General features: G+C 48.8%; 1 protein-coding gene across 1 annotated transcript in view; it reads left to right on the top strand.

Moving 5' to 3' along the window:
• The first annotated feature begins 10,178 nt into the window (after positions 1–10,178).
• LOC146797181 (forkhead box protein P3-like) overlaps positions 10,179–22,147 on the top strand; it is a 238,098-nt gene continuing 226,129 nt past the window's right edge. Inside the window, exon 1 of the mRNA XM_085630324.1 lies at positions 10,179–10,232. Within this exon, the coding sequence (XP_085486450.1) occupies positions 10,206–10,232 (27 nt within the window). The 5' untranslated portion in view covers positions 10,179–10,205. The remainder of the gene's footprint in view (positions 10,233–22,147) is intronic.

The following is a 22,147-nucleotide window of genomic DNA, read 5'->3' as shown; positions in this document are numbered from 1 at the left end:
CCCGGTCTCGTCTCACTGAGGACAGGGACTCACTCAGTGGCTTGAACATGACTCGCGACAGTGCCATGGTTTTGGCCTGCTCTCGTCCCCGGTCTCGTCTCACCGGGGACAGGGACTCACTCAGTGGCTTGAACATGACTCGCGACAGATGCCATGGTTTTGGCCAGCTCTCGCCCCCGGTCTCGTCTCACTGGGGACAGGGACTCACTCAGTGGCTTGAACATGACTCGCGACAGATGCCATGGTTTTGGCCAGTTCTCGCCCCCGGTCTCGTCTCACCGGGGACAGGGACTCACTCAGTGGCTTGAACATGACTCGCGACAGATGCCATGGTTTTGGCCAGCTCTCGCCCCTGGTCTCGTCTCACTGAGGACAGGGACTCACTCAGTGGCTTGAACAATGACGCGCGACAGATGCCCTGGTTTTGGCCAGCTCTCGCCCCTGGTCTCGTCTCATGGGGGACAGGAGACGGTGCCTCATCCCTCTCAGGTGACTTATTTCACGGTAAGTGATTCTGTGACTCTTCATTACAGTTTTCTCCCACCAGCATTATTGTCACTGTAAGAGTTTCACTTCTGTCACAAGGCTCCCACGTTTATTGATAGCGTAGTTCTGACGTCTTGGCAGTGCCAGGGTCCTCACTTTTAATGCCACCAGGAAGAATTGTCAGGTGCCCCATTCCCCCCACCTCCTGAAGTGGGTGGATCCCACAGCGTGGCAGGGGCCGCAGGCGAGGGATAAAGGCACACAGTGGGTGCTTTGTAATCAGTTGTGTAACAAAAGCCCCCGGGGGCCCCAGAGCCCCCGTGGTGCAGGGGGGCACGAGTTCCAGGGGGGCCCCTCTGGCACTGTGCATGGGCAGCGGCCCCCTTGACTGAGAGCTCCTGACTGGGTCCGAAGCGAGGCGTGCCCCCTCAAGTTTCATTACCCCACTGTTCGGGGGGTCACCAGCAGGATGCTCTGTGGGGTCACCAGCAGGATCCTCTGTGGGGTCACCAGTAGGATCCTCTGTCGGGTCACCAGCAGGATCCTCTGTGGGGTCACCAGCAGGATCCTCTGTGGGGTCAGGATCCTCTGTGGGAGTCACCAGCAGGATCCTCTGTGGGGTCAGGATCCTCTGTAGGATCACCAGCAGGATCCTCTGTGGGGTCACCAGTAGGATCCTCTGTGGGGTCAGGATCCTCTGTGAAGTCAGGATCCACTGTGGGGTCACCAGCAGGATCCTCTGTGGGGTCAGGATCCTCTGTGGGGGTCACCAGCAGGATCCTCAGTGGGGGTCACCAGCAGGATCCTCTGTGGGGTCAGGATCCTCTGTGGGGTCAGGATCATCTATAGGTTCACCAGCAGGATCCTTTGTGGGGTCAGGGTCCTCTGTGGGGTCAGGATCCTCTGCAGGGTCACCAGCAGGATCCTCTGTGGGATCAGGATCTTCTGCGGGGTTGGGATCCTCTGTGGGGTCACCAGCAGGATCCTCTGTGGGGTCACCAGCAGGATCCTCTGTGGGGGTCACCAGCAGGATCCTCTGTGGGGTCAGGATCCTGTGTGTGGTCAGGATCCTCTGTGGGAGTCACCAGCAGGATCCTCTGTGGGGTCAGGATCCTCTGTGGGGTCAGGATCCTCTGTGGGGTCACCAGCAGGATCCTCTGTGGGATCAGGATCTTCTGCGAGGTTGGGATCCTCTGTGGGGTCACCAACAGGATCCTCTGTGGGGTCAGGATCCTCTGTGGGGTCACCAGCAGGATCCTCTGTGGGGTCAGGATCCTGTGTGTGGTCAGGATCCTCTGTGGGAGTCACCAGCAGGATCCTCTGTGGGGTCAGGATCCTCTGTGGGGTCACCAGCAGGATCCGTTGTGGGGTCAGGCTCCTCTGTCGGGTCACCAGCAGGATCCTCTGTGGGATCACTAGCAGGATTCTCTGTGGGGTCAGGATCCTCTGTGGGGTCAGGATCCTCTGTGGGAGTCACCAGCAGGATCCTTTGTGGGGTCAGGATCCTCTGTGGGGTCACCAGCAGGATCCTCTGTGGGGTCAGGATCCTCTGTGGGGTCACCAGAAGGCTCTTCTGTGGGGTCAGGATCCTCTGTGGGGTCAGGATCCTCTTTGGGCGTCACCAGCAGGATCCTTTGTGGGGTCAGGATCCTCTGTGGGGTCAGGATCCTCTGTGGGAGTCACCAGCAGGATCCTTTGTGGGGTCAGGATCCTCTGTGGGGTCACCAGCAGGATCCTCTGTGGGGTCAGGATCCTCTGTGGGGTCACCAGCAGGATCCTCTTTGGGATCACCAGCAGGCTCCTCTGTGGGGGTCAGGATCATCTGTGTGGTCAGGATCCTCTGTGGGAGTCACCAGCAGGATCCTCTGTGTGGCCAGGATCCTCTTTGGGCGTCACCAGCAGGATTCTTTGTGGGGTCAGGATCCTCTGTGGGGCCACCAGCAGGATCCTCTGTGGGGTCAGGATACTCTGTGGGATCACCAGCAGGCTCCTCTGTGAGGTCAGGATCCTCTGTGTGGTCAGGACCCTCTGTGGGAGTCACCAGAAGGCTCTTCTGTGGGGTCAGGATCCTCTGTGTGGTCAGGATCCTCTTTGGGCGTCACCAGCAGGATCCTTTGTGGGGTCAGGATCCTCTGTGGGGTCAGGATCCTCTGTGGGAGTCACCAGCAGGATACTTTGTGGGATCATGATCCTCTGTGGGGTCAGGATCCTCTGTGGGAGTCACCAGCAGGATCCTTTGTGGGGTCAGGATCCTCTGTGGGGTCACCAGCAGGATCCTCTGTGGGGTCAGGATCCTCTGTGGGGTCACCAGCAGGATCCTCTTTGGGATCACCAGCAGGCTCCTCTGTGGGGGTCAGGATCATCTGTGTGGTCAGGATCCTCTGTGGGAGTCACCAGCAGGATCCTCTGTGTGGCCAGGATCCTCTTTGGGCGTCACCAGCAGGATTCTTTGTGGGGTCAGGATCCTCTGTGGGGCCACCAGCAGGATCCTCTGTGGGGTCAGGATACTCTGTGGGATCACCAGCAGGCTCCTCTGTGAGGTCAGGATCCTCTGTGTGGTCAGGACCCTCTGTGGGAGTCACCAGAAGGCTCTTCTGTGGGATCAGGATCCTCTGTGTGGTCAGGATCCTCTTTGGGCGTCACCAGCAGGATCCTTTGTGGGGTCAGGATCCTCTGTGGGGTCAGGATCCTCTGTGGGAGTCACCAGCAGCATACTTTGTGGGATCATGATCCTCTGTGGGGTCAGGATCCTCTGTGGGGTCACCAGCAGGATCCTCTGTGGGGTCAGGATCCTCTTTGGGCATTACCAGCAGGATCCTTTGTGGGGTCATGATCATCTGTGGGGTCACCAGCGGGATCCTCTTTGGGATCACCAGCAGGCTCCTCTGTGGGGTCAGGATCCTCTGTGTGGTCAGGATCCTCTTTGGGCATCACCAGCAGGATCCTTTGTGGGGTCAGGATTCTTTGTGGGGTCAGGATCCTCTGTGGGGCCACCAGCAGGATCCTCTGTGGGGTCAGGATACTCTGTGGGGTCACCAGCAGGATCCTCTTTGGGATCACCAGAAGGCTCCTCTGTGAGGTCAGGATCCTCTGTGTGGTCAGGTCCCTCTGTGGGAGTCACCAGAAGGCTCTTCTGTGGGTCAGGATCCTCTGTGTGGTCAGGATCCTCTTTGGGCATCACCAGCAGGATCCTTTGTGGGGTCAGGATCCTCTGTGGGGTCAGGATCCTCTGTGGGAGTCACCAGCAGGATACTTTGTGGGATCATGATCCTCTGTGGGGTCAGGATCCCCTGTGGGGTCACCAGCAGGATCCTCTGTGGGGTCAGGATCCTCTTTGGGCATTACCAGCAGGATCCTTTGTGGGGTCAGGATCATCTGTGGGGTCACCAGCAGGATCCTCTTTGGGATCACCAGCAGGCTCCTCTGTGGGGTCAGGATCCTCTGTGTGGTCAGGATCCTCTTTGGGCATCACCAGCAGGATCCTTTGTGGGGTCAGGATCCTCTGTGGTGTCAGGATCCTCTGTGGGGTCAGGATCCTCTGTGGGAGTCACCAGCAGGATACTTTGTGGGGTCAGAATCCTCTGTGGAGTCAGGATCCACTGTGGGGTCACCAGCAGGATCCTCTGTGGGGTCAGGATCCTCTGTGGGGGTCACCAGCAGGATCCTCTGTGGGGTCAGGATCCTCTGTGGGGTCAGGATCCTCTATAGGTTCACCAGCAGGATCCTTTTTGGGGTCAGGGTCCTCTCTGGGGTCAGGATCCTCTGTGGGGTCACCAGCAGGATCCTCTGTGGGATCAGGATCTTCTGTGGGGTCAGGATCCTCTGTTGGGTCACCAGCAGGATCCTCTGTGGGGTCAGGATCCTCTGTGGGGTCACCAGCAGGATCCGCTGTGGAGGTCACCAGCAGGATCCTCTGTGGGGTCAGGATCCTGTGTGTGGTCAGGATCCTCTGTGGGAGTCACCAGCAGGATCCTCTGTGGGGTCAAGATCCTCTGTGGGGTCACCAGCAGGATCCGTTGTGGGGTCAGGATCCTCTGTGGGATCACCAGCAGGATCCTCTGTGGGGTCACTAGCAGGATCCTCTGTGGGGTCAGGATCCTCTGTGGGAGTCACCAGCAGGATCCTTTGTGGGGTCAGGATCCTCTGTGGGGTCACCAGCAGGATCTTCTGTGAGGTTGGGAACCTCTGTGGGGTCACCAGCAGGATCCTCTTTGTGATCACCAGCAGGCTCCTTTGTGGGGGTCAGGATCATCTGTGTGGTCAGGATCCTCTGTGGGAGTCACCAGCAGGATCCTCTGTGTGGTCAGGATCCTCTTTGGGCATCACCAGCAGGATCCTTTGTGGGGTCAGGATCCTCTGTGGGGTCACCAGCAGGATCCTCTGTGGGGCCAGGATCCTCTGTGGGGTCACCAGCAGGATCCTCTTTGGGATCACCAGCAGGATCCTCTGTGTGGTCAGGATCCTCTTTGGGCATCACCAGCAGGATCCTTTGTGGGGTCAAGATCCTCTGTGGGGTCACCATCAGGATCCTCTGTGGGGTCAGGATCCTCTGTGGGGGTCAGGATCATCTGTGTGGTCAGGATCCTCTGTGGGAGTCACCAGCAGGATCCTCTGTGTGGTCAGGATCCTCTTTGGGCGTCACCAGCAGGATTCTTTGTGGGGTCAGGATCCTCTGTGGGGCCACCAGCAGGATCCTCTGTGGGGTCAGGATACTCTGTGGGGTCACCAGCAGGATCCTCTTTGGGATCACCAGAAGGCTCCTCTGTGAGGTCAGGATCCTCTGTGTGGTCAGGTCCCTCTGTGGGAGTCACCAGAAGGCTCTTCTGTGGGATCAGGATCCTCTGTGTGGTCAGGATCCTCTTTGGGCGTCACCAGCAGGATCCTTTGTGGGGTCCAGGATCCTCTGTGGGGTCAGGATCCTCTGTGGGAGTCACCAGCAGGATACTTTGTGGGATCATGATCCTCTGTGGGGTCAGGATCCTCTGTGGGGTCACCAGCAGGATCCTCTGTGGGGTCAGGATCCTCTTTGGGCATTACCAGCAGGATCCTTTGTGGGGTCATGATCATCTGTGGGGTCACCAGCAGGATCCTCTTTGGGATCACCAGCAGGCTCCTCTGTGGGGTCAGGATCCTCTGTGTGGTCAGGATCCTCTTTGGGCATCACCAGCAGGATCCTTTGTGGGGGCAGGATCCTCTGTGGGGTCAGGATCCTCTGTGGGGTCAGGATCCTCTGTGGGAGTCACCAGCAGGATACTTTGTGGGGTCAGAATCCTCTGTGGAGTCAGGATCCACTGTGGGGTCACCAGCAGGATCCTCTGTGGGGTCAGGATCCTCTGTGGGGGTCACCAGCAGGATCCTCTGTGGGGGTCACCAGCAGGATCCTCTGTGGGGTCAGGATCCTCTGTGGGGTCAGGATCCTCTATAGGTTCACCAGCAGGATCCTTTTTGGGGTCAGGGTCCTCTCTGGGGTCAGGATCCTCTGTGGGGTCACCAGCAGGATCCTCTGTGGGATCAGGATCTTTTGTGGGGTCAGGATCCTCTGTTGGGTCACCAACAGGATCCTCTGTGGGGGCAGGATCCTCTGTGGGGGTCACCGGCAGGATCCTCTGTGGGGTCAGGATCCTGTGTGTGGTCAGGATCCTCTGTGGGAGTCACCAGCAGGATCCTCTGTGGGGTCAAGATCCTCTGTGGGGTCACCAGCAGGATCCGTTGTGGGGTCAGGATCCTCTGTGGGATCACCAGCAGGATCCTCTGTGGGGTCACTAGCAGGATCTTCTGTGGGGTCAGGATCCTCTGTGGGGTCAGGATCCTCTGTGGGGTCAGGATCCTCTATAGGTTCACCAGCAGGATCCTTTTTGGGGTCAGGGTCCTCTCTGGGGTCAGGATCCTCTGTGGGGTCACCAGCAGGATCCTCTGTGGGATCAAGATCTTTTGTGGGGTCAGGATCCTCTGTTGGGTCACCAACAGGATCCTCTGTGGGGGCAGGATCCTCTGTGGGGGTCACCAGCAGGATCCTCTGTGGGGTCAGGATCCTGTGTGTGGTCAGGATCCTCTGTGGGAGTCACCAGCAGGATCCTCTGTGGGGTCAAGATCCTCTGTGGGGTCACCAGCAGGATCCTTTGTGGGGTCAGGATCATCTGTGGGGTCACCAGCAGGATCCTCTGTGAGGTCGGGAACCTCTGTGGGGTCACCAGCAGGATCCTCTTTGGGATCACCAGCAGGCTCCTTTGTGGGGGTCAGGATCATCTGTGTGGTCAGGATCCTCTGTGGGAGTCACCAGCAGGATCCTCTGTGTGGTCAGGATCCTCTTTGGGCATCACCAGCAGGATCCTTTGTGGGGTCAGGATCCTCTGTGGGGTCACCAGCAGGATCCTCTGTGGGGTCAGGATCCTCTGTGGGGTCACCAGCAGGATCCTCTTTGGGATCACCAGCAGGATCCTCTGTGTGGTCAGGATCCTCTTTGGGCATCACCAGCAGGATCCTTTGTGGGGTCAGGATCCTCTGTGGGGTCACCAGCAGGATCCTCTGTGGGGTCAGGATCCTCTGTGGGGTCACCAGCAGGATCCTCTTTGGGATCACCAGCAGGCTCCTCTGTGGGGTCAGGATCATCTGTGTGGTCAGGACCCTCTGTGGGAGTCACCAGCAGGCTCCTCTGTGGGGTCAGGATCCTCTGTGTGGTCAGGATCCTCTTTGGGTGTCACCAGCAGGATCCTTTGTGGGGTCAGGATCCTCCTCGGGGGTCAGGATCCTCTGTGGGAGTCACCAGCAGGATACTTTGTGGGATCAGGATCCTCTGTGGGGTCAGGATCCTCTGTGGGGTCACCAGCAGGATCCTCTGTGGGGTCAGGATCCTCTTTGGGCGTCACCAGCAGGATCCTTTGTGGGTTAGGATCCTCTGTGGGGTCACCAGCAGGATCCTCTTTGGGATCACCAGCAGGCTCCTCTGTGGGGTCAGGATGCTCTGTGTGGTCAGGATCCTCTTTGGGCGTCACCAGCAGGATCCTTTGTGGGGTCAGGATCCTCTGTGGGGTCAGGATCCTCTGTGGGGTCAGGATCCTCTGTGGGAGTCACCAGCAGGATACTTTGTGGGATCAGGATCCTCTGTGGAGTCAGGATCCTCTGTGGGGTCACCAGCAGGATCCTCTATGGGGTCAGGATCCCATTTGGGCGTCACCAGCAGGATCCTTTGTGGGGTCAGGATTCTCTGTGGGGTCGGATCCTCCGTAGGTTCACCAGCAGGCTCCTCTGTGGGGTCACGATCCTCAGTGGGGTCAGGATCCTCTGTGGGGTCGGATCCTCCGTAGATTCACCAGCAGGATCCTTCATAAGGACCTAATGAATGCCTTAATAGTCCGAAACCTGGAAACGCCAATTATCAAAGATATGAACAATTCAAAAGTACTTTAGTCCGCACATTACAAATTATTAACCAAAAATACAAGCATAAATAAATTGATAGTCCAATAAATAAATGAGCAATGAAATTAAGAGGTCAACAACAAAGAGATGAAAAATATATTACGCCTTTAGTGATTTCCTTCATAATGAAAACTGACAATCCAGTCAGCCGTAGGTAAATTGAGGGCTGGGTTTTTAGTTTTTATTCCACCGGCTGTTCGTTGATTCGGTCTGTATTTTGTACCCGGGCCCTGATTTCTCAGGAACTCAAGGGTACCTTTACCCTTGGATTAAAAGTTGCGTACTTCTGCTACAAGTTTACTAGCGGTTTACAGCGTTTCTACTGACGGTCGTTGATTCTTCTGAAGGCTGACCTCTGACCTGTGCTATGATATCTTAACGCAGCACAGAGTGAGAGCCTTGCCCTTGGCCGCACTTTGGTTTTCAGTCAGTTCATCTTTCGGCTCTTACAAGAGCCACCCCAGCAGCCCTCAGGGAGGGAAGATTGCTCAGTGCTGTGCCGGAAGGGAGCCGTCACTGTCTTCCGGTGTCTCTCGACCCTTGCTCCTCAGTTACATCTGATGTCCTTGGCAGGGAGGGCGGGAGTGGCATCCCTCAGCCTCTTTTAAAGCCCTGAGACAGCCACGAGGAGCTTTCAGATGTGACTGCTGCAGACGCTGCGGTCTCTAGAAGAGACTGTTCCACATTTCATGAGTCTCTCTGCATTCAGAGGCCGCCTACTAATGTTTGGTGCCATCCCTGATCTCTAGTTGCGCCCCATGCTTAGGCTCTCTGGGGTACGCACAACGTTAGAACTAACCCATCTTTGTGGGGGGGTCAGCACACAGCTGTTTCTCTGAAAGTGTTACCCAAACGTTTCCCACACATTGAAAACACACATGGGCGAGTGCGCTGCGCCTCTGTCAGCGCTTCACTGGGTTTTACTTCTGGTCGCATCGGCTCTTTGATGACAGTTCCATTTATGAAACGCCAGACAACCTTTTTTTCGGATTTTAATCACTTGTAGTAGATTAATCTGGGTAAAAGAATGAGTTTAAGCTTCATAAAGTGAGCAGTAAAAAGCTTAATTAATAAAGATATCAGTAAATTCTTAGATGCATCGATGAATAAATATAAAAGCTCAAAAATGAACTTGCTGTTCACAGTGATAGTGATCACAGATGCCACTTGTGCGCCTGGCACGAGGGGTTTAGAGCCAGAGCTAGTGGGAGCGAAACAGGTGTCGTGTTGTGTGTGTATACATGCCACTAGTCCGGGGTTGGACGCTCCAGTTGTGTCGCGACGCGCTCCAGCGTGCGAGAGATGGCGTGGGTGGAACAATGCGCGCCAGCACCACCTTTCATCTGACCTGCAGACTAGCCATCTAAGGAGTTCTTGATCGCTTTATAGATTCATTGGCGTGAATCGGTTCTAGAGTCCCTGGTGCGGCCCCTCCACAGAAGCTCAAATGTTTTTAAATTCTCTACCTGGAAGCCTGTGCCAGGGCAGTTTATCTCTTTCAAAACAAACCCTTGATTAATGTGTCACTAATTATCTGCTGCCTGCAGCCCTTTATTTCTGCATCTTCCCAGGCCCTAGTCAGTCTGTATTCATTTAACAGCAATTAAAAGTATGTATTTAGACAGCTGACGTGTTTCTGTTCAGTTTCGAACCCACAATCAAATTCTAAGCCAGAGGCTCTGATGGCGCTTTCCAAGGTTTAGCAATACAACAAAGTCACATTCTCCTTTAACAGGCTGGCAGCCATGCCACCCAGGTCTGTTCTTATTCCTAATTCAAAAAGAATTATCCAAAAATATAAAAAGAAATATGAAGCTTAAATAGGTGAAATTAGCACTTGGTGCAAAGACATGTCAATAAATGCAACCGTATTTAATATAGAATTGAAAGCTAAGCCCATATCTAACTAAAAAGAGTAAATACCAGCAAATATCTTTATTAATACACGCATCTGTCTATGGTGGATGAATGAATAATGCATGTCTAGGTCAGTTACAGAAGAGAGAGTGAGGTGCTCCGTGGTACAAAGTGTGGGTGCCCCGGGTGTGGGGTGTTCTGTATATTCTGGGAGGCAGTAAATGTCACCTGTCTGCAGACTGACTGAACTTTCTTAAAAGTTACAAAGAGACATAGAGACAGAGACAGAGACAGAGAGAGAGAGCGAGACGGCGAGCGAGCGCACTATGCGCAAAGGGCGTGCACGGGGAACGCCCGCCGCTGGCCCGGGACTTCCCAGGAGCCTGGTATAAAACCAGGCAGGTTCTGCTGTCTGTGCTGTTGTCAAGGCCAAGCGGTGAGGGATGCCTGGACAGAGGCGTGGCTCAGCGGTGAGTACTCTAGTTCATATATTACTCCACTGAGTGACCCTTGTTACAAGTAGCTATGAAAGACCCCAGAGGCAGCCCCCTCCCCTCAGCATGTCTTCTTGTGGATGGCTTGACTTAGTGAAGGGGCAATCCCCATGTGATGTGCACTCTGTGAGTGTGCAATATGAACATTATTGCATAGGGAGTGTACGCTGGTCTCTGGAGCATTGGATGGTGCTGGGCCACCAGTGGTAACGTCCATCAGTGCTAGACGTGCACGCATGCTGCTGGTACCCTAAGCACTGCTCGTCCAGTGTGAATGGAGGGCCAGGAGCTCCCCGATAGTCTTCCGGGGATGATTCGCTGCGCTATACTAAGTGACGCTAAGATAACATAACATAACAGGGGCAGGAGAGGCGCGGAGTACTGAGGGCATAGATACTTATATCTGGAGCACCAGTTCTTCCGCTATGCGAGTAATGGTGCCATCCGGTCCCTTCCACAGAGTCTGCTGACATTCCCTAATATAGCATTGTACAGCCGTACGTATATACTTGTGTCGAATATTTATTATTACATGCCTTTTCCTTTCTTATTTATTTATTATCTGTCTTTTGATTATGTATTTATTTTTAAATGTCTTTTGATTAATTATGTATTATTATATTTCTTTGATTATTTATTAATTACAATATGTCTTTTGATTATTTACTTATTAATATATGCCTTTCAATTATATATTTGGATATATATATTACTGTTTCATTTTTTTATTCATACATATGCTATATATGTGCGTTTACTTAACAGACTCACACATCCATTAGGTTTATAGATGAACATGCTTTTATATGTGTATTTGTGCGTTTTTACATTTGTTCATTTATTTGTGCACATATGTTTGAACATATATGATACATTTCTGCTTAGATATATGTACAGAGAAAGAAAGATCTAACATATTTGGGGGGTTTCATTGCATAAAATGCAGTGGTATAAAAACCCATATTTAAGGGAAAATCGTGAGACCGTGAAGTGTGCGTTTGAGGATGACAGCGACAGACCTGACAAGCCCCAAACCACACAGAAAACCTGTGCCGTTGTCAGAGCTATTGGGATTATGCGGCATGGAGCACCAAATTAAGTGGCACGGTTTTATAAATTAAGCTACAAAAAGGGCAAATACCACGTGATATTCTATCGCAATATTATTTTCATCCATTTGAGGTGGAAAATATTTTTTTAAAGAAAATCTGCTAATTCTTCCACTTATGTGTCAAATGTTGTAAATTGTGAATCTGCTGTAACTGGTGCAGCCACAGAATATCATGGATCCACTGGCGCTCACCACTGTTTATTGTTTAATCCACGATTTATTCATGAAAAGTAAACAAAATCTAAATCTTTGAATTTCAATTGAGATCTCTTGTTAGCCGCACTTTGTAGAAAGCTCCTTTCAAGCTAAGGCCCCCAAAATAAAATTGAAATAAAAAATGCATAACGGGTAACATTTATAATTATGGTTCTATATTGCCATTTTGAGGTTCTAGTGACATTTACAAACTACTTGGTCAGCCTCGTGGTTTGTGATGTCACCAGTGCCCCTCAGTGGGAAAATAAGACCATATTACGTGGTCGCCTGTTATGTATGCTCTCTCTCTCTCTGTCATACGTTCTCTCTCTCTCTCATATATGTGTGTGTGTGTATGTGTGTGTGTATATATATATACACATGTGTGTGTGTTTATTTATATTTAATAGGTGTGTGTATATATATATATACACATATATATGTGTGTGTGTTTATATATATATTTATGTGTGTGTGTATATATATATACACACATATATATGTGTGTGTATATTTATTTATATGTGTGTGTGTGTATATATATATATTCACTGAAAAAAACAAAGGTTACAGGGACGTTATAGTTAGGAAATAGAATTTAAAAAACCTTAGAGATTCACTGAAAAAACAAGGTTTACAGGGAAGTTATAGTTAGGCTGACATTTCACTTGTACAAAACCAGAGAAATTCAGCAGTTATAGTTAGTTCACCTAACTATAACTCGCGCCCCCGCAATGCACTGCTTAGGACCTCACACATTACATCACTCATATATTTTTCCCAATATTCGCGAAGACGTTGGTTATCATGAAATCCCCACGATGGTACACAGGGAGGGGCACGCTGGTGGTCGTGGCATTGTTCCGAATTTCATGCGCGATTAAAAAAATCTATTTTGGACACATAACTTGTGTCACTAACACATCTATTTCCCAAGCATAGGGTCCGAGTATCGCCACGCTGACCCCTTATGTTAGCTTCCTCACAAATTTTCAGCCCCGGGAACCATTCCCGGATGATAAAATGGCAGCTGCAACTTTCTGTTCAGATTGCGTCCAGCCAATCAGAGCATTCCCGTTGGCGCGTGCATTTGCGATTAATCACAAATCCACCACGAAATATCCGTGGCCAGAGATGTAGCTATACATTTTGGATTACATTTCTCAAAAACTACTGGACATATTTACACCACATAACAAAAAGCACAATCTGCGTAACAACTTCCACCTTTGTGCCAAATTTGGTGTAATTCCGTCAAGTGGTTCGGAATGTAGGTTCGACAACGCGTTCCTATGGGAATTAACATTACAAAAGCACCCTTTTTTGGCACCCCTATTTCTCGATCCTCACTGCACGGATCACACCCAAACTTTCAATGACACACAGAACCTACTTTGACACTTTTTTGGAAAAATGTCATAAAGATTGGTCAAACAACGGCAAAGTTATAGGCATTTCAAAAAATGCTTACGTATGGAAAATAGGTCCTAACTATAACTACATACTGGTGACCATCAGTAGCTAATATATATGTGTATGTGTGTATGTAGATATATTTGTATATATCTATATATTTAATATTTTTGTGTGTGTGTATATATTTTTATATGTGTGTGTATATATATATATATATATATATATATATATATATATATATATATATATATATATATATGTGTGTGTGTTTATTTATGTGTGTGTGCATATATGTATATGTGTCTGTGTGTGTGTGTGTGTGTGTGGTGTGCATACTTGATAGATCTGCACAAAACCTTCCAACAGAAAATGTTCCTCAAAGTTGGGCAGCCAATAAAACGAAGTGTTCAAAAAAGCGACATGCCCCATCTTACCGCCTCCAGGATTCTCTGTCTCTGGTGCAGTGAAACAGTCGAACGGAATTACACAACACTTGACTGTGGTCTGCCTTTGCTTGTGTTGACGCTCCACACCTAAGTGCGGAGGTCTCCGGCTAGGACAGGGGGGGGACTGACCATTGAGAGAGCCTGCCCACTGCTCTTTCAGTACTCAGTATTTGTAGATTTATTCAAACAGTCGTCTCGTTACAGCAAAGAATAGTTAATCCGAGGAATAGCGTGAGACCAACATCTCAAGGAGTGTACGAATGCAATAATGGAATGATAAACAATCCCCACAGATCGGGCAAGCAATGACATTAATAATAGTGAATTATAAATGCAGACAGGAGCGGGCGCGTCGAACCGACGCAGAAACGCGCGGCCGCCTCAGCAGAAGGATTCTAGGGGCAGACTCCGTGTGAATTTGCGTCGAGGTCGGGTCACTTTTGCAGAACTCATAGAAAGAGGAAAATGCCTTTAAGGATTATTTATGTCTCTTCCTGCACGAAATCAATCCTGCCTGTAACACCGGCGCAATGGTGCAAGCGCGCCTGCGTCGGAGCTCGGCGGCACACAGTGCGACAGCGCTAGGACAGCTCACTAGGCGCTGTATCTTGGTAGATATGGCGCACTTCTGCTGCCTCCCTTCACAACAGCTGGGTACGCTGCCCTGCGCTGCGTTCAAAGTGTGTAAGTACCCCCCCCCCCCTCACAAAACGCATGTTTGTCGTGATGTTCGTACAAAGGGAAAACACACAGTTCAAAGCGTGATTTTACACCCAGAGGCGGCGATGAAACTGGATCTTCGCACCAACAATCGCATTATTGATTTCAAACCGCCGCGCGCTTCATGTGAGTTTATTGATTTTTTAGTAATCTGTTGTACAGAAGAAACCGGATGTTTTATTAATACAAAAATATGAGCGAACAAAGACCCCCTCCTGCCCCCGTCCTGCAGAGTCCCAGCCCTGCCCGGGGGGGGGGGGGGCAGAGACAGGTTCCGTCTTTGAAGCTGAATTCCGATCATTTTATGAACTCCTCAAGGAGCCATCCATGGCCCAGAGCGCGCACAGAGCACAGACGACGCTTTCTTTTCTGCACTGTGACAAGCGCTCCTGATAATGCAGCCGGCTTGGTGTAAATCTGCACCGTTCAGCCATTTTCAGAACATTAATCTTTAAACTTTTTGGGGTTCGGCTTCTAAGTGTTAAAAGCGCCGTCTGGACCCAGTGGCGTAACGAAGGTTCAAGGCCCCCCCCTGCAATGTACACGGAGGGGGCCCGGCTCCGGATTTAAGTACTGTGCCGAGGGGGCCCCCTGCAATGTACACGGAGGGGGCCCGGCTCCGGATTTAAGTACTGTGCCGAGGGGCCCCCCCTGCAATATACACGGAGGGGGCCCGCTCCGGATTTAAGTGCTGTTCCGAGGGGGCCCCCTGCAATGTACACGGAGGGGGCCCGGCTCCGGATTTAAGTACTGTGCCGAGGGGGCCCCCCTGCAATGTACACGGAGGGGGCCCGCTTCGGATTTAAGTGCTGTTCCGAGGGGGCCCCCTGCAATATACACGGAGAGGGCCCGGCTCCGGATTTAAGTGCTGTGCCGAGGGGGCCCCCTGTAGCTAGGGGGGGCCTGTGTTCCCCCCCTCGTCTGGACCCTTAACTTGCGGATTTTTTATTCCATGGGGGTCACAAGTCCAGTTCATAGAATAAACGCACACCATTGGACAGGGGTCCTTCTCTTCTGTCGTTCATCGTAGATTTGCAAACCTTGCTGTGAATTTGCAAATCTGCCCCGCTGTGATTGGCTGGCAGCCACAGAAAGATGTTTGTTGCAACCGCTATTAACCGACAAACTGCTTGGAGCACCGTGTCTGGAGACATAAAAAGACAAGGGGCATAGGGAAGCGGGGGGGGGGCCTATCCTGCCCCCAGGACCATAAGGGTGACGTCATAGGGACCCCTTCAGAATTAAAGTAATTAGCAGACTACAGCTGTGCTTGGCCAATGGCCACATGCGGGGGTGGCTATCAGTGGGGTTGGCATTAGGCCCTAGGCAAATTCCAGGAACTGCAGCCAATCACCACTGCCCCTGGCCTTGTGCTCTGGGGGTAGGGGGGGTTAACCTCCGGCTGTGGGTAGGACACAGGGCTTGGCCGTAGGCTGGACCCCGCGGCCAGTCCCCACTGCCTCAGACCTTGTGGAGCACGCGTTGACCTCCGGCTGTGGGTAGGACACAGGGCTTGGCCGTAGGCTGGACCCCGCGGCCAGTCCCCACTGCCCCAGGCCTTGTAGAACACGCGTTGACCTCTGGCTGTGGGTAGGACACAGGGCTTGGCCGTGGCTGGACCCCGCAGCCAGTCCCACTGCCCCAGGCCTTGTGGAGCACGCGTTGACCTCCGGCTGTGGGTAGGACCCAGGGCTTGGCCGTGGCTGGACCCCGCAGCCAGTCCCCACTGCCCCTGGCCTTGTAGAACACACGTTGACCTCCGGCTGTGGGTAGGACCCAGGGCTTGGCCGTGGCTGGACCCCGCAGCCAGTCAGCACTGCCCCTGGCCTTGTGGAGCACGCGTTGACCTCCGGCTGTGGGTAGGACCCAGGGCTTGGCCGTAGGCTGGACCCCGCAGCCTGTCCCCACTGCCCCTGGCCTTGTGGAGCACACGTTGACCTCCGGATGTGGGTAGGACCCAGGGCTTGGCTGTGGCTGGACCCCGCAGCCTGTCCCCACTGCCCCTGGCCTTGTGGAGCACGCTTTGTCCTCCGGCTGTGGGTAGGACCCAGGGCTTGGCGGTGGCTGGACCCCGCAGCCAGTCCCCACTGCCCCTGGCCTTGTGGAGCACGCGTTGACCTTCGGCTGTGGGTAGGACCCAGGGCTTGGCCGTGGCTGGACCCCGCAGCCAGTCCCACTGCCCCAGACCTTGTGGAGCATGCGTTGACCTCCGGCTGTGGGTAGGACACAGGGCTTGGCCGTAGGCTGGACCCCGCGGCCAGTCCCCACTGCCCCAGGCCTTGTAGAACACACGTTGACCTCCGGCTGTGGGTAGGACCCAGGGCTTGGCCGTATCCTAGACCCCGCAGCTAGTCCCCACTGCCCCTGGCCTTGTGGAGCACGCGTTGACCTTCGGCTGTGGGTAGGACACAGGGCTTGGCCGTGGCTGGACCCCGCAGCCAGTCCCACTGCCCCTGGCCTTGTGCACTGGGGGTAGGGGGTTTAACCTCCGGCTGTGGGTAGGACCCAGGGCTTGGCCGTGGCTGGACCCCGCAGCCTGTCCCCACTGCGTACGGCCTTGTGCGCTGCACACTAGCGGCTGGCGACCTGTGGCCGGTTGGGCCGAAGGCTACGTGCAGCGGGCACTTGGCCTGTGTGGGCTGGGTGCAGGAAGCTGCTGCATGTCATATACGATAAAAATACACATTTCCCTGAAAAACACAAAGGCTAAAGTGATGTTATGCTGGGCAGCTTTGGTTATAACACCTTAGTTGGTGTTTACATTTTTTTCTCATTCGTTTAAAATGTCTGTTAAATTGGAGCTGTGGTTGTGAATGAAAATTTGCAACTTAACTTCTGATTTCCCTATTTTTTTCGGTTTTATTTCGAAATAAAACAGAAACTGTGTTTTTAAGTGAATTTCAGAGTGCTGAAAACAACTAAAATACATTCCTTACTGCCCGTGTTTAAGTGCCGATAGAACTGTTAATATCTCCAAAAATCTATTTGATATAAAGTCAGAAAAACTGCCAAATGTCGTCAACTGGTGACGCTTTGGTTACAAACTAAGGACAAAGCACTTGTGTTTTTTACTTTGACTTCGTTTTGCTTTCACGTTCAACGTGATTTATCGACAAGTTGATGTACTTCTCTGTAGTATTTCTTGAGTTAAATAACCTCTCGCCTCAACGCAGATATCGGCCTCTTTTCTGTCTGGTACTTTGGAGGAGGAGGTTTGACTCTATCTTGGGGGAGTTGAGGCTCCTCCGGGGGGTCCCCTGCTCTGCTAAAAACCCTTCCTCTATAACTAGGGCCGTTTCCATTTGAGGCGTCGGCACCTCTCCGTCCTTAGCGGCTGGGGCAGCTTTTTACAACAGAGACAAGAAACGCCTGGATTTTTCACAAGCAACTTCTTTTACGAAATTTATATTTCAAGGAAAATATTTGGCATCGCTGGTTTCCAGAAATTTGCCCCGAAAGGTGAACTTTGAGAATGTGGCAGATCCAACAAGCTTTGGCGACTGCAGTTGTTGTGACGGTCACAAGACGGCTCCAGGGGTGTGACCTTGGGCGTCCTTGAATAAACGCTGCAGTGTACCACACTGCCCCAGTTCAGGAAGGACCTCAAAACCTGGCTTTTTGGGGGTGAGCAGCCAAAATATCGAAACTAAAATATCTACCTACACTAATATCGAGTTTTAAATATCGAAGGGGCAGAATATCGATGTCAATAACATCTATGGACAGAATATCGATCCTAAGGTAAGTATTTTAATATCGATGTTAGTAATATCGAAGTTAGTAATATCGACATCAAATATATCGATTTTACTAATATTGATGTTACTAATATCGATATTTATATTATTGTTATGTATTTTATTATGTATTTAATATGTATGTGTTATATGTTTTTAGTTAAGTGTTCTACTGGTTTTAACATATATGTATATAATTTTTATATGTTAACAATGGTTTTTTAAGTCAATTTTGTGTTTTAGTACCGTAGCGGGTTGTGGGTTTATAGGGGAATAGGGTGGGAAGTAATTTAATTATATGGAATTAATTATACATTTTTAGGAATTATAAATTAATTTTAATTAATTTTTGCGTTTAAGTTCTGTAGCGGGTTGTGGGTTTATAGGGGAATAGGGTGGGAAGTAATTTAATTATATGGAATTAATTATACATTTTTAGGAATTATAAATTGATTTTAATAAATTTTTGCGTTTAAGTTCTGTAGCGGGTTGTGGGTTTATAGGGGAATAGGGTGGGAAGTAATTTAATTGTAATTAATTAATAATTTATTTTCATTTATTGGCATTGATAATTATATTATTGTTAATTAAGTATTAATTGGTAATTAATTTTTATTAATTGGCAATTAGTTTTAATTAGTTGATTAATTGATAATTATGTTAAGTGTATTCTTTTTTTAATGGAGTGTGTCGTGCGTTTATAGGGGAATAGTGTTGGAAGTAATTGAAATCTAATTAAGTATTTATTAAATTAGTTGTTGGGTATTGATAATTAATTAATTGGACAATAATTATTCATTGGTAAATATTTTAAATTATAATATTTTGGTTATGAAAAATAATTAATTGTTGATTAATCATTAATTGTGAATAAATTATAATTAAATATTATGCATTGATATTTCTAATTAATATATTAATAAGTAATTATTAATTGGTAATTAATGTGTAATATTTATTATTTTGGCGTATGAAAAATATTTAATAGTTCAATATTTTTTAATTGGTAATTAATGTTTCATAATTATTATTTTGCGGTATATATTTTTTTAAATTGTGAAATATATTTTAATTGGTATTTACTTTTTAATAATTCATATGTTTTTGGTTATGAAAAATATTTTATCGTTTAATATTTATTATTTGGTAATTAATATTTATTAATTATTATTTATTGGTATTTATTATTAATGTATTGTTAATCAATTATTCTTTGGTAGTTATGTTTGTAATAATTATTTATTGGTATTTGTAAATAATTTTGAGTTATTTAATAATTAAATCACTAATTATTTTAAATAATTATTTTATTTATAACTATGTTATTTTTAACTTCGACGCTATCCAACACTTTCCCTACTGTTGCACCCTCTGGAGTTAGAATAGTAAATTTTATCCCTACGCTATCCAACACTTTCCATACTGTTGCATTCTCTGGAGTTGGAATAGTAATTTTTACCCCTACGCTATCCAACACTTTCCCTACTGTTGCACTCTCTGGAGTGGGAATAGTAATTTTTACCCCTATGCTATCCAACACTTTCCCTTCTGTTGCACTCTCTGGAGTTGGAATAGTAATTTTTACCCCTTCGCTATCCAACACTTTCCCTACTGTTGCACTCTGTGGAGTTGGAATAGTAATTTTTACCCCTACACTATCCAACACTTTCCCTACTGTTGCACTCTCTGGAGTGGGAATAGTAATTTTTACCCCTACGCTATCCAACACTTTCCCTACTGTTGCACTCTCTGGAGTTGGAAGAGTAATTTTTACCCCTACACTATCCAACACTTTCCCTACTGTTGCACTCTCTGGAGTGGGAATAGTAATTTTTACCCTTACGCTATCCAACACTTTCCCTACTGTTGCACTCTCTGGAGTTGGAATAGTAATTTGTACCCCTACGCTATCCAACACTTTCCCTTCTGTTGCACTCTCTGGAGTTGGAATAGTAATTTTTACCCCTTCGCTATCCAACACTTTCCCTACTGTTGCACTCTCTGGAGTTGGAATAGTAATTTTTACCCCTACACTATCCAACATTTTCCCTACTGTTGCACTCTCTGGAGTGGGAATAGTAATTTTTACCTCTACGCTATCCAACACTTTCCCTACTGTTGCACTCTCTGGAGTGGGAATAGTAATTTTTACCCCTACGCTATCCAACACTTTCCCTACTGTTGCACTCTCTGGAGTGGGAATAGTAATTTTTACCCCTACACTATCCAACACCTTCCCTACTGTTGCACTCTGTGGAGTTGGAATAGTAATTTTTACTCCTACGCTTTCCAACACTTTCCCTACTGTTGCACTCTCTGGAGTGGGAATAGTAATTTTTACCCCTACGCTATCCAACACTTTCCCTACTGTTGCACTCTCTGGAGTGGGAATAGTAATTTTTACCCCTACGCTATCCAACACTTTCCCTACTGTTGCACTCTTTGGAGTTGGAATAGTCATTTTTACCCCTACGCTATCCAACACTTTCCTTACTGTTGCACTCCCTGCAGTGGGTATAGTAATTTATACCTGTACGTTATCCAACACTTTCCCTATTGTTACACTCCCTGGAGTGGAAATAGTAATTTTTAGCTCTACGCTATCCAACATTTTCTTTACTGTTTTTTTTTGGAGCTGGAGTAGTAGTTTTATTGTCGGTGCTATTTAATATTTTTTGTATTATTTTAGCTAATGTAATATATAATTAATTTTAACAATATTCAAATTAAATGTAATTTTTTAAATGTGTTATATATAATTATTTAATTTTTATTCATGTTATTGTTTTATGTGTATGATGTATTTGTAATGTATAATAATTTTTAACAAGTTATAAGTTATTAAAACAATTATTAAAATGTATTATTAAGTAAGTATATATATTATATATTATATGTATATGTTTAATTAATGTTTTATTACATTATATATATTAATTATTAATTTTAAACATTATAAAATATATTTAATTATGTTTATTTTATGTATAAGTATTATTTGGTTTATTTTACATTTTTGTTTTTAACTAAAAGATACTTTATATTTTTAATAACGATATTTTTGACATTCTATATTTTATTTTCGATATTTTTGTACTTACCATGTTGTAGATAGGATCTCAATATTATTGTCATCGATATTTTTGTAGGTCGATTTTCTGTCCGTCGATATTCTGTCAGACATTCCTTTTTGGGGGACCCCAGCACCCAACGGAACCGATCACCCCTCCCCCCAGCGCCTTGTTGGGTGACCCCAGCACCCAACAGAACCGCCCCCACCCCTCCCCCCAGGGCCTCGAGACAGGGTCGGATTGGGAAGGCGGGCAGTCGGGCATTGGATAATGGGACGGGGCCTCATGGTCACCTGGGGGCGGTTTTTTGGGCCTCTGTAAACCGGGCCAGAGGCTTCATATCGCTCCCAGTCCACGCCAGGCCACTGTAATGTGGCGCCAACATCATGGCCACTCCTGCCGTGCGGAAAGTGAGGCTGGGGTCCAGGAGGAGCTTTAGCCTTAGGGGTACCACAGTTCGGCGCCCTGCCTGGTGTAGCCTGCCTGCCAGAAGCCATGTTAACCCCTGCTGGGGGGGGGGGGGGGGCAGGTGATTTTGCTCATATAGGTTGCTCTGAAGCCTTAGGGCCGAGTTCATGCTATAGAAAACTAGAAAAAATAAACGGCCGATTCCAATGAGACTGACAGGTGGTGACCCATGAAAGGGACGATGTGCGAATGTGGGCCACTCTTTGGGTAGTGCCCGGGCCGAATGGTGATTCCAAGCCGACCCTGCCTTTAGACCCTCACGGGTGATTGGTTGAGCTTTACTAACCCTGATTGATTGATTGAACCAGGAGCCGCGAGTTTACACTAGGACATTAACATTCTCAGAGCAGCCAGCTGACCTGTTGTGTGTGCTGACCAGACACAAAGGTGAGAAATAGGGGTGATACACCACATGGTTGCACGTGTGTTTGGTAGTTAACGTATTGTGCAGTGGTATTTGTAATAGATAATAGGCGCATATGGTGAGTACACCTGGTATCTGTAAGATTCTTAAATCTGCACGTGTGTTTGCACTAGCACATGAATATTCTCATTGCAGCCAGGTGTCCTGTTGTATGTGCTGACCGCATAGAAGGGGGTGAGAGACAGGGGTCATACACCCGCAGGTGTGCACGTGTGTTTGCACTTGGACAAGGGTGAAGATCACAAAGTGCTTAGACTTCCCTAGGGCCCTCAGGAGTCAGAGGACTCAATGAGGGTGTTTGCC

This window comes from Triturus cristatus, chromosome 10 (genome assembly GCF_964204655.1).
Source record: "Triturus cristatus chromosome 10, aTriCri1.1, whole genome shotgun sequence".
NCBI lineage: Eukaryota > Metazoa > Chordata > Amphibia > Caudata > Salamandridae > Triturus > Triturus cristatus.
Note: the sequence above shows the minus strand (reverse complement) of the source record. Positions and strands in the feature narration are given on the sequence as shown.